The 12,408-nt window shown below is 28.0% G+C and overlaps 3 protein-coding genes across 8 annotated transcripts in view; 2 read left to right on the top strand and 1 right to left on the bottom strand.

Moving 5' to 3' along the window:
• Fer2 (48 related 2) overlaps positions 1–501 on the top strand; it is a 62,478-nt gene extending 61,977 nt beyond the window's left edge. For all 3 annotated transcript variants that reach the window (XM_065498698.1, XM_065498697.1, XM_065498696.1), the window contains exon 5: positions 363–501. In XM_065498698.1, the coding sequence (XP_065354770.1) occupies positions 363–490 (128 nt within the window). In that variant the 3' untranslated portion in view covers positions 491–501. The remainder of the gene's footprint in view (positions 1–362) is intronic.
• Positions 502–651: 150 nt separating this feature from the next.
• On the bottom strand, positions 652–7,465 carry LOC135949204 (growth hormone-regulated TBC protein 1-A). 4 transcript variants are annotated; one of them, XM_065498688.1, is made up of 6 exons: positions 7,015–7,465; positions 6,604–6,926; positions 3,347–3,534; positions 2,819–3,259; positions 2,646–2,758; positions 652–2,567 (listed from the first exon to the last, which is right to left on the bottom strand). In XM_065498688.1, the coding sequence occupies exons 2-6, from the start codon at positions 6,633–6,635 to the stop codon at positions 2,346–2,348; spliced, it is 996 nt and encodes a 331-aa protein (XP_065354760.1). In that variant the 5' UTR covers positions 6,636–6,926; positions 7,015–7,465; the 3' UTR covers positions 652–2,345. The 4 variants fall into 4 exon arrangements, with proteins under 4 accessions (XP_065354760.1, XP_065354761.1, XP_065354759.1 ...); XM_065498689.1 differs by having other exon boundaries at positions 6,604–6,882; positions 7,058–7,465; XM_065498687.1 differs by lacking the exons at positions 6,604–6,926; positions 7,015–7,465 and adding an exon at positions 3,651–3,775.
• Positions 7,466–7,749: 284 nt separating this feature from the next.
• On the top strand, positions 7,750–8,824 carry Mic26-27 (MICOS subunit 26/27). Its single transcript, XM_065498685.1, has 2 exons — positions 7,750–8,129; positions 8,192–8,824. The coding sequence occupies exons 1-2, from the start codon at positions 7,957–7,959 to the stop codon at positions 8,727–8,729; spliced, it is 711 nt and encodes a 236-aa protein (XP_065354757.1). The 5' UTR covers positions 7,750–7,956; the 3' UTR covers positions 8,730–8,824.
• Positions 8,825–12,408: the final 3,584 nt, after the last annotated feature.

Here is a 12,408-nt window from a genome sequence, read left to right as displayed (position 1 = left end):
TTAAAAATGTTGGTGTATACACAAAATTCAACATAAATAACTTTCATAGAGACATAAATCACACGACCTAATTTTATGATGATCGGTCCATAATTGGTCATAGCTCCCATATAAGGCCCACTTCCGAAAATCACTCACGAATATAAATTATTGATATTTTAAAAGAAAAATATTTTTACTCATTTACTTGGTGTAGAGTATTATATGGTCGGGCTTGACCGACCATACTTTCTTACTTGTTTACTTTTAAATCGTCCATACAAATCGACCCAGCCTATTGTACATATAATTAATAAAAAGTTTTGTAGTTATTGTGTTTACCATACCTGTTAATTTAAGTTATATATGTATATTTATTTCAGATTTAACTGCTCGTTTATCATGGATTAATTGGGAAAATCTTGGCGTTCATCCAGGTAGAAGAACTTTGTTAACTTCTTTGGCTTTGTCTTCTGAGCCTATGTGTGGAGCACATTGCGGAGCTCCTTAAATAATCCACTCTTAATAATTCTTATGATTCACATGGTCTTCCAATTAAGTTGTAATAGCAATATTTGAATTTATTATTTAGAAATGCAATTGATCTCTAAGGTGTTTTATTTCTAGTTGCTAATAACAATTAGTTACGATATTAAAGACGCAAGCTGCATATATTTTTAAGTTGGCATTTGTATGTTTTATGTTTTTTATTTGTCTTTTTGTTGTTTACTTACAAGACTACTTAAATATGTGTATTTATGTATAATTACGGTTTACAATGAATTAAAATATAACAGTTTTGATAAATAATATAAATTTTTGGTTTTATTGAAGCAACAAATTGTTTTGTTATGTCTTTTTTAAACAAAAAACACAAATACATGTACACTTGATTAATGTATTTCAATTACAGCTAAAACAGAAAGAGACACAGAAGAAGCAATACATGTACTAATAGATTATTTATTTAGGTAAATCTTAAAAACAATCATAAAAACATAAAACTTAATTAATAATTAGTTTATTACTTACTAATATTGTACTTTAAAAGTCATTTACAGTATCTAAGCCTTTGTTTTAATATTTGAATTCAAAAGTTATTTCTTCTCTCATAAGTTGTTTGCAAAAATAAATAAATTAAATAAATAATTAATTAATTAAACACAACAATAAACGAATACAATTCTTCATTTGGCCATAAATACTATATGTATGCATTGTATATTTTAGGTAAGTATTTATCGTTAAAAGTTTATTTTGGCTGCTATTTTCTTCATGTGTTTAATGTTTTCATAACTTTTCATCTAAGGCAGTTATAGCATTTTAAGAACACACCTACATAGTTAAATATGTACATATGTTTGCATGTACATTGTTTCACATTGGCTAATAAATACATATTAAATAAATAGTTGTGTTAGTAGTTTTTTTCATTGTGTATATTTATGTAATTGTTAGTTAATAAATGATTACGAACGACGCACCACTTAAATTTGTTAATATAATAATCAAAGATAAATTTAGGATAGCATTTAGTTTTGAAAAGGCATTTAAATCTAATTGTAAGACGTAGGATTCGTAGCTTAAACCGTTACTAAGTTCAAATTAAAAAAAATCCATAATATAGTTACGGTCTCACATGCCAAATATTTACTAAAAAATGGTACAAATTTGTTTGACGCTGTTTACTCTTACAAGTATTTTGCAATGAAGGTAATGAATGAAGTTTGGCAAATAAATAAAAGAATTAAAACATATTTAATTTTCTTTGGTAAAATATTTGTCATGTGTGACCGTACCTTAATAAAATAAAAGTAAATAAAAACATATGCACTCACTGCTCAAATACATTATTAAAAATTTGTTCGAGTAGTTTTAAAATAAAAAAAAGCAAAAAAACTTTATGTATAATAAGCTATTAAAATACAAAACAAAACATTTATTTTCAAAATGTTATTTTTTTCAAATCAGTACATTTTGAACTCAATAATGTATGTATATATTTTTAAAATTATTCTAAAAACACACATTGCTATTTATGTTTATATGTATATGTATGTATCTATGAACTAACGGGGAAAACATAAACAATAATCATAAATTTAGTTAATTATAATTGAATTGATTTATGTTTGGTTTTAACCCATTCACAAATGTTAACTTTCAATTCCAAAATAAGAAACATCTTGAAATCTTGGACAAGTTTTGTTTTCGATGTTAGATAGCTAATAATACATCATCTACATTCATACATATTATTACACAATTAAGTAATACATTATACCTAATAATAATAATTATTTGTTTTAGTTGTTTAAAAATATTAAAGATTAGATTATTGCCCAACAATGAAATCTAATTGCAGTTTAAGTGTTGTTGCGACCAACGCAAATTTTACGTAGACTCTCCAATTCAGTACGCTTCAAGCGTAAATTGAACATGGCCTGCATAAATGTGTGACAGTCAGTTACAATTTCGTCATGTATTAACGTCTCACGGAAGAAATTGGCCAAGGCGCCGATATCGTCAGCTGCTAAGATGGCTGCTTTGTGCGTAATAAACATGGTCAATGCAGCGCGAAAAACGATCTAACGATAAAATTTAAATTACAAGTCATACTAGATTTTCATCATATAATAGAATTTGAAAATAGTGAAAACAATTACCTTGTATCCCTCGGTGAAAACACAATCCCATATGCGTAAAACTGTTTCAGCAGGAAGAACTTCAGCGAAAATACAAATAAACCATTTACTGGCAATAACAGCATATGGCAGTCCTTAAAAAACACATTCATATTACATGCCAGTAAAAATTAATTTGATTTCTGAAAACTTACCCAATTTTTCAATATGTTTGTTTACAGTCGGCACTCGTCGTATTACCATTTCTTTAAAAACGGCCATATCTCGCAATAAGTTTGCCATATTTTTAGTGTGATATTGTGGTACAATTTTCTCCACCATGTGCTTTAATAACCAAAATGACTTCTCTTCGTCATCGGTGACTATGAGCAATAGGCCAGCTATATAATTCAAACCTTGACAGTAGCCAACTTCTCGATTGTGATGAGCATACGCTATCAATATGTTGTACAAGCGCTCTTTTTTCGTTTCGAAAAATATATTGTCGGGGAAAGTGCGAGGTAGATCTATTGATATGGAATCGCTTATTTCTTTTTCATACGTTGTATTTAATAAACTTCGATACAGATCAGGTGAGCGTTGTTGCTGTGTATAAGCACCAGATATTTTCATCCAAACATCAGGACGGTAGGGACCTAAAGTGCAAATTTAAAGAAACAAATTTCCATAACTATTAACTATTCTTCGACCTGATAATGCAAAAAAAATAAAAAAATGTGTACCTGGAATCCCCTTTCGTATGTATCGTTTTAATTTAGGATTTACATTTGTGAGATCATTATTCTGCTGCATAAGAGCTTCCCATTTAATACGCCTTTTTGCAAGCGTCTTTAAATATGAGGACATGAACAGTTCATACGATTTGTAGTCAAAATTTTCAGGACGTTTAAATCCATATTCATCCACATCACTGAAACGTAAAATTTTATTTTTAACAACACAAAAAGTTAATCGGTTTTTTTGTGCTTTATAGCACTCACTCACTATCAAAGTGAGTGCTATGTAAAATAAAGAACCTATACGAACTCTGGATATCCGGATAGGAATTTTTTTAATTCAAATCCATCTAAATTATAAGAATTATCACCGTCAAAGCCAACTGAACTTTTACAACACTGCATTTTCTTGTTTTACTTGTTTGCCTCCTACACTTCTTTCTTCAACTAAATTGTACTTAAAGAGCGCATTCGGATTATTTGATTGCTTAAGAATATATGTATAATTTGCATTATAAATAGCTGAGTATAAAAAAGTTGTGGTTTTGTAAATAAAATTGACCACTATGAATCTATATGCTGTGCAAACGATATGTTTACCAATTAAGTATTTTTACCGTGGCTGAAAGTGGCTGCTTGAAGAAAACTAACATTTTCATATTTTACTTATTCTGACGAGTTAAATTAAATTCTCTACAAAAAAAGTTGTGTGACAATACGGTTTGATTTGTATTTATATATATATAAGTAAGAAATATAAGAAAAAGTATATATATATATGTATGAATTAGCATTAAAAATTATTTTAGAAGAAACTTAATTTTTTCCCCAAGAAATTAGTTCAAAAAACGTAATAACGTAAACAGTAATAATCGGTTATTACCATTAATTATAAATACTATTAATTATTAATACAGTTAATGAATCTAGCCAACAGGTCATATTCGTTTCCAATTATACCACTCACAAAATAGCTCAAAAAATGTGCATATAAAAATCAAAATTTTAAATTTAAATTAACCAATAAAAAAATTTGGTTAGAAAGTACATCAACAAATTTTCCCAATTTTTTTAATTGCTGCTCAAATGATTTTTAAACTTTACTCAATTATTCGAGACGAGACGAGACACTCCGATTTGTCAAACAAAAATACAATAATGTGCTGTTTTTTTTATAGCGAACGAGTACTTTGAGTGGAAATTTATGTGCTGTTTTTTAATAGCGAACGAGTGATTTCAGTGGACGTTTTACAAGTATTTTGTTTTTGTTACAATAACAAAACACATGTTAAATTTCCACTCAAAGTACTCGTTCGCTATAGAAAAACAGCATATTAATATGTGTTTTGTTATTGTAACAAAAACAAAATACATGTAAAACGTCCACTCAAATCACTCGTTCGCTATAGAAAAACAGCACAGAAATCATATGTTTGATACAACAACAGTATACATGAATCATATCAGCACATGAATCATATGTTTGATACAACAGTATACATTGAATAGCATGTATTTTGTTGTTGCAAGAAATTTTTTACAATTACGTCTCTTCTCCATGTTACCCTAGAGAAATACACAGACCGGAAACTAGAAAAAAACTCAAACTAAAAAAATTACTCAAAATAATCACACATGTTGTGATGTTTTGTTTTGGTTTCTGGTCTTTATTATGCGTATTTAGTACTCATTTAGTAGGATTTCATATTTTAGTTAAATTTGATCAAAAATTTATTGAAAAATAAATGTAGAAATTTATTTCTAATAAAATGTCCAATTGTTTATAAATTATTACAAAAAAGAATTGGAATATATCATGTTGTTAGTTAAATATGTTTTCATTGCTTTTTTAATTGAGGGCACTTATATTTTTATGAACACAAATGTACATAGCTAAGTTATTGGGCCGATGTTTGGTGGTGGATATAAACACTCAAAAAATATTTTCTTTAAAGAAATTACAGCAAATTCAAAATTAACTGCTATAATGGAAACAATTTATACGATTATATCTGTAACTGCATTTTAGCAATCATGATATTTTCCCTCATTTCATAAATAACGTTTTCAAAATATTCGGGGAATTGCCTTTTCACATAGTCTTATTTTTATTATCTTTAAATGTACTTTTTGAAGACTACCATTACCTAAAGTTTCACATGTATATAACTTAAACAAATATACATACATAGTTTATTATTTAAACAAATTCATTGGAGTGTATTGTTCAAAGATTTATGAAACTATAAAAATTAACGAAAGTGTGATTTTAAACAATTTTGGTTATGACCATTGTGTGTCAATATAAAAAATAATTAAAATATCTGAAGCATAGAGAAACATAGAGCGGAAACTCGAAAAAAACTCAAACCAACAAATTACTCAAAATAATTACACATACGAGTGTTGTTTATGTTTTTACATAGTTTTTTCTACTAATACATTCTCACCACTTAGGTTTCTGACAACTGAGTTAGGTCTTTGACAGGAGAGTTTCCGCTCTATGTCTATTCTCTATGATCTGAAGTCTCTATATATGTATGTATGTATAAAAATAAATTCTTTATAATACATTAAAAATTCAAACAACTTTTTATTAAAATTAACTTAGAGTATAAAGCAACACAATTGTTTGTTTATTTATCTTTAGTGTTAATAAAAGTTAAGTAATAGTAAAATTTATATTTAACTAATTTCATTTACTACCCAATAAACCAAACGACATCATAAAGATATCGGAAATGCAACAACATGAATAAAATTAATTAAATTCTGTTAACGTTTTTATAAATTACAAACATTTTGGTTTCTTAGTTTGCTAGCTATTTTCTTACTATTTTTCTAGCATCGGAAATGTTCAATACAAAACGTTAACAAAATATTGGAAATTAGAAAAACTAGCTGGCAAACGTTTGTTTATCGTGATTTACAGAGTTTTATGCAATCTCGATATATCGATATTTGGTTTGTTGGGTAACTAAGTACATGCTATATGAAAAAAATTAAATATATTATTTTCTGCATATGACGGATGTAAGAAAATATAAAAATAAACATAATTGATCAAGTGAGTATCGAAGAACTTAAATAGAATATAAATGAATTGTCACTTTTGTTTCTAATGTTGTCGTAGTAGACGACAAAATAAGGTGGGTGATTTCCGTGTATTCTGATTTTATAAAAATGTGTGCATGACGCACCCACACGCATAAAGTAAAACTAGTGGCTTAAACGATATTATTATTGTTAAAAAAAAAACTTACCTAAATTTTGAAGAAGTTGCGTTGTTAGCCATAAGAATGTTTATTATTTAAGCTGCTTTCCTTTTTCAAAATAAATTACTTAATCGGCAATTGACTGACTGGCTGATTGATAAACAAAATCAATTCTTTTTAATGTCTTAGATAACGAATTCGTTTGTTTTGTAAGAAATAAAAGTGTAGTACTCCACCGCTATTACGATTTGAAGACAATACCACCACCAATTATTATAAAATAACTTATAGATGGAATAAAAACAATCTTTGGCAAACTATTTGTATCTGTAAATGGAAAAGCAGGTTATAGTGTGAGAATTATGTTTCTTCTGAAAAGAAAACAAGAAAGACAATACATTAGATTTAAACACAATTTTCTTTGTTAGAAATAAGTAGGATACAATGAGTTATAATTACCTTAAGAATTGTTTCTTTCCTGGGTGGGGGTATGTATACTTACTGACTAAAGAACAAACTAATTTTCACTGTGACATTATGTTGTTAGTACGATTTTGTAATTGCGATGAATGTTACGATATTATATATCGCTTTTTAATTTCAAACAGTGGCCTACCGGTTAGTGTGTTATAAATTTTTGTAATAATTTATTAATTTTTTGGTGGGAGTATTTCAATCATTTATTGCTTTTTGTATACACTTTCTTCTTCGCCTTCAATTCATGCCTCAGTTTTCGATTTGCTTTCTATTGAATGCGTCTGGTTTGACAATAATGCATTTTGTTGTTGCTTTTGTATACTTATCTAAATTTATCATAATTAATTGATTTATATTTGTTTATATGCTTATTTTTAATTAATTAAAACCAAAGGGTTTTTTTCTAAAGGGAAGTACGATTGAAATTGTCAAAGTAAAAATATACTAGTGTTGCCAAGTTTTAAAGTATTGCACAATGTGAAACACCCTGTTATTATGTTACTTTTGAATAATGAATGAAAATAAATAATTTTTTTAGTACAACTAAACGCATGTAAATACATTATTATTACATTATTCTTCATTATATATTTAAAATCTACATTAATTTGTTTAATAATTTAATAGTTATTTTGTGATAAATACAGCTCTGTAAATAATGTGTGTTTGTAGAATTTTGTGTTGGCAATGCCATGTCAGGGAACTGTCATTCGTTATGCAATTCAGGTGAAAATATTGTAAAAAAAAAGTTTTATTTTAGAAGTTTATTTAATTAACTGTAATCTTATAAAATATTTATTACTACCAGTTGCGGGTCATTTGGAAGTAAACACCATTAAATACTTCGTCTGTTCATAGTGTTTGGTTTAGAGTTTGTGAGTGGTTTGAAACAAAATCAAACGAATAAAAAATACTCAATACAAAATGTTTCGCAAGTGTGTTACTTTGCCAACATCAACTCTGTTGGCAGCCGTCGCTGTCCAAAATGCTAGCTCTGGCTCTGAATCTAACAAACAAGATTCAGTGAATGATTTGGCCCACTATCATTGTAAGGCTAACGAACTGCCGTTATACGCTCCATTGCATTCATACAATAAGTAAGCAAATTTAAATGCATTGTTTGGACTTTGGGACATTAAATTATTACCTATAATTACAGGCCACAGAAAAAAAGTCATGTAGCAGTTAATTCACCAGCTCGTGATGCTATTGAATCTGGTGTTCGAGCTGTACGCACGGAAGTTCAAGCCGGCTACAATTTGCTGTCTAAACAAAAGGAAACCATTGATGAGTATGTAAATCAAGCTAAGGAGCAAACACAATCTACCATTGACTACTTGAATCAGCCACATAATCTTATGCCCCGTACTGGTGCTATAGCAATTGGTGGTTTGTCTGGTTTTATATTTGCTGCCCGTGGAGGTTTCATCAAAAAAGTTCTCTACACCACAGTTGGTGCTGGTGCGGTCGCTTCCCTATGCTATCCAAGACAAGCTGAACAATTTGCTAAAGAAGCACTTTTTGAAGCTCGCAAAGGTTATGCTATTGCCTACAATTTCGTAAAAGGTGTTAAACCAGGCGACGAAGTACCAGTTGAACCCATCACTAAATTTCCAACAAGTTTGGAAGATATAAAATTCCTAGTTATTGATTTATACGACGAAGCAAAGGAAGCTTTATTCCCCGAAAAAAAGTAGATTCGACCTGTCGTTTAAATTGAAAAAGATTTAACAATGTCATAAAATAATTCGACGAAAATTATAAAGTAAACAGCGATATGACGACAAACAAATTATACTGTGTTATTTTATTTAAGATGTCATTAGGCAAAGTACTTTTCAAGTCATATTTAAGGAGTAAGTTAAAGAAAAAAATAATATTTCTAGCAAAGAAAAATCTTGCTTAATAATAGTTAAATGAGTGATATTAAATAAAAAATACATCAGTAGCATCATGTTAATTTAAAGTCGAGCATAACATTTTATTAATATTATTTAAATACAAGCTCCCTAAAACCTATCTAAGTAAGTATTATTGAAGTACATACATAGTATGTATAATTAATTTCTGAACTGATTTTGCTAATTTTTAATAGCGATAATCTGAAAAGATTATGGGCAAAACACAAAAAAGAAGTACTTTAGGGGAATCGGCCCAAAAGTTATTGTGATTTTAAAAATATGGAAAAAATAATTTTTTAATTTAATGTTTTAGGATAAAAAATATTTGTATTACGTTAGTTTTAACATTCAAAATAAATATATCTAGTATTCTATATTACTTGAAATCTAAAATTTTTAATCTCGAAATACACATATTTTAGATGAGGCGAACGGTTTATAAAGGTATTTTTGAATTTAGCTAAATAAATATAGGCTACAACACTAAAAGAGATTATATATATGTAGATGCTTTTCTAACAACGATTAAATCTGCAAATTTCGTATATTTTTAATAGCGCCCTCGATTTTGGGATAACGTTTGCCAACAAAGCTTTTACGAAGGATCTTCGATGTGCCTCATCAAAATTTGTTGAGATAAAGGTATCTCGTACTAAAAATAATTTAAATAATTTATAAAGCCTATAACTTCAGTATGTTGACACAACTCTTCACAACTTTGTGACTCAATTTATAATGTTTTATAGAAAAAAAACTAAATCCACGCAATAACCAGTCTATTCTATAGAGTTCTGTGGATGTGCCTCATGAAAAACTGTTTTTTTTTTCATAATTTTCCCGATTTATATAATATAACAGACAATTACAAAAAAATGTCAATTCATATTAATAAAGTATACACCAGGGCACACTTAGAAAGGTGACTGCGATGAAACAGCTGATCATTTTTTTTATTCAGTTTGAATTGTCAATTCACTTGTGGTTGTTGTGGCGAAAAATACAACAAACCCAAAAGCAAAAACAACAACAGGCAACTTTGACAGTTCACCTACTTTTTAACAAAAACAAAGTACCTGTTGTTTTTGTATTGTTGTAGTGATGCAGTCACCTTTCTTAGTGTTAAAAACTATCAACTATTATTAATAAAATTTTATCTAAAGTTGACAGATAATGTACTGTACTCAATCGCTTTTTACAAACTTATTTAGAAACCGATAAAGTAACGGTAAAGCAATGTTATCGAAACAGATTTAATTTGTTATGTTTTTGTTATATTAAAGCAAAAAGACACATTTTTTAAATTTTGGACAATCCCCAGTATCCCAGAACTACATAAAAAATAATCGAGAATTAGGGTTTTTTTTAAATATTATTGAAGTAATTTTGTTATTTTGCTATTTTTTTAAAAAAAATATGAAATTGAGGTTTTCAAAATGCTATCTATAATAATGGAACTCATTGAGTTCCCCAACTTATTAAAATCTTGAATATTTTCAATAGATTATGTCATATATTTTTGTATTTTAATTTTGCTAGTGGAATTAACAAAATTACGCAAACAAATTTTTTAATATTCTGCCCCGGGTATATCGAAAGTCGGCTTCGTATACATTTTTTTCTATCTAACGAAATCTTTGGGGAAACTTTTAGTTTCTTAATTTTGAAAATATTTGAGTGCATTTCGCCAAATTATTAATAGTAAAAAATTAGTGCTGAAAAATCTGTGCTGAATTAGTAATGTGAATGAAAGGCCATAAATAAATTAATTATGTTAGAAATGTCCTATACTTGACAAATATTTATCATAACAATTAATCCCGTTTGTTGCCAAGACAAATTTGTCTGAGCAAAAGCACTAACAATTTTGTCATAACGAAGCAATAATACTAATAAATGGAGACTATACCTGATAATTTTTTATCTTGACAACCATTTTGACGTTTATCATGATAAAATATATATAGAACTGGGAAATATTATTTGATTACAGTTTCCCAAAACAAAAATTACAAACATAATTTGATTATGAAAAATGTAAAAATTTACATTTTTGCAAAAATCTGAAATCTGAATATTTTTCTTATTCTTTTTAAGTTGGCTTGTAATTTTATACCAAGTCCCACATTAATTCTACCAGCACTTTGGCAATATTGGTTATACCCCTAATGTTATTTATCTAGTCTACCGGTAAATGTATGTATGTATTATCAAAACTTAAGTATAAAACATTTGTGTTACTTAGCACTTATTTTTGAAATGCCTTAGGATAAAGAACCTCCAACAAGTTTTGTTTTTTTTATTTGCCAATTATCATTTTTATTAAATTGATAATGAAAGATGTTTATAAAAAAGAATATACATACCTTCAGGCAACAAATAAACGTGAAATGTAATTTTTCATATTTTTTTGTTTCGATAGAAACCGACATGTCTATCTATGTTCAAATAAGTTTCACTTTTTTAGCGCTAGTTTTTAAATTAAATTCTCGTATGTTTGTAAAAATCGTGTGCATGTTAAATATAAAAAATATATTAATAATGGAAGAAATAAAAATGAAATTTGTTGTGACATTTCATTTCATTAATCATATGAAATTTGGTACTCTAGAAATCCATCATAAATAGTTTAAATAAATTATTCATACTGAGTGTTAATTGAATATACATATTTCGAGTATGATTTTGTTTCATACAAGTTTTGACATTGACTTTACGTAAAAACTCAATCTGACGTGTTCTTGTTTTAATATTTTTTAGTTGGTGAAATTTATCTGTTGAATTTTGCCTCTATATTAAATTACATATGTATATGGGAGCTATGACTAATTATGAACCAATCGCCATAAAAGTGGGTGGCATGTTTTGTGTATATATGAAACTAATTTGTATTGAATTTTATTTGAATACCAAAATGTTTAAGAGATTTATGCTAGTTAAAGTGAAGTAAGCCTTATATGGGAGACTTATGGACCGATCGTCACAAAATTTGGTAGTGCGAGTTTGTCTTATAGTATAAACTTATTTGTACTGAATTTGATTTGGATATCTATACATATAACTAAGATATTTATGAGAGTTTAACTATTTTCAGATAGGGCAATCGTATAGGGGCTATTAGAAATAATGGACCGATTTTAAACAAATTCAATAGGATTTGTCTTGGGGCAATAGAAAAGCTTTTACCATAATTTGTCGAATTATCTTTGAAATTGCGACCTGTAGTTTGATTACAAGGTTTACATGGACGGACGGACAGACATCGCTTAATCGACTCAGAAAGTGATACTGAGCAGATTGGTATCCTCAGTATCCATTTGGCTCCTATGGATACCTATCTAGTTGTCATCTATGCTTTTAACTTGCTTTTATACAAACATAGGTGAACTACGATAAAATAAAAATACATAATTTTACACTAATCATTCTAAAAATTAGCTCATCTCTTTTTTAACTTTATGTAGGTATTAAAAAATTA

Source organism: Calliphora vicina, chromosome 1 (genome assembly GCF_958450345.1).
Source record: "Calliphora vicina chromosome 1, idCalVici1.1, whole genome shotgun sequence".
NCBI lineage: Eukaryota > Metazoa > Arthropoda > Insecta > Diptera > Calliphoridae > Calliphora > Calliphora vicina.
The sequence above is the reverse complement of the archived record's forward strand: the minus strand, read 5'-3'. Positions and strand labels throughout refer to the sequence as shown.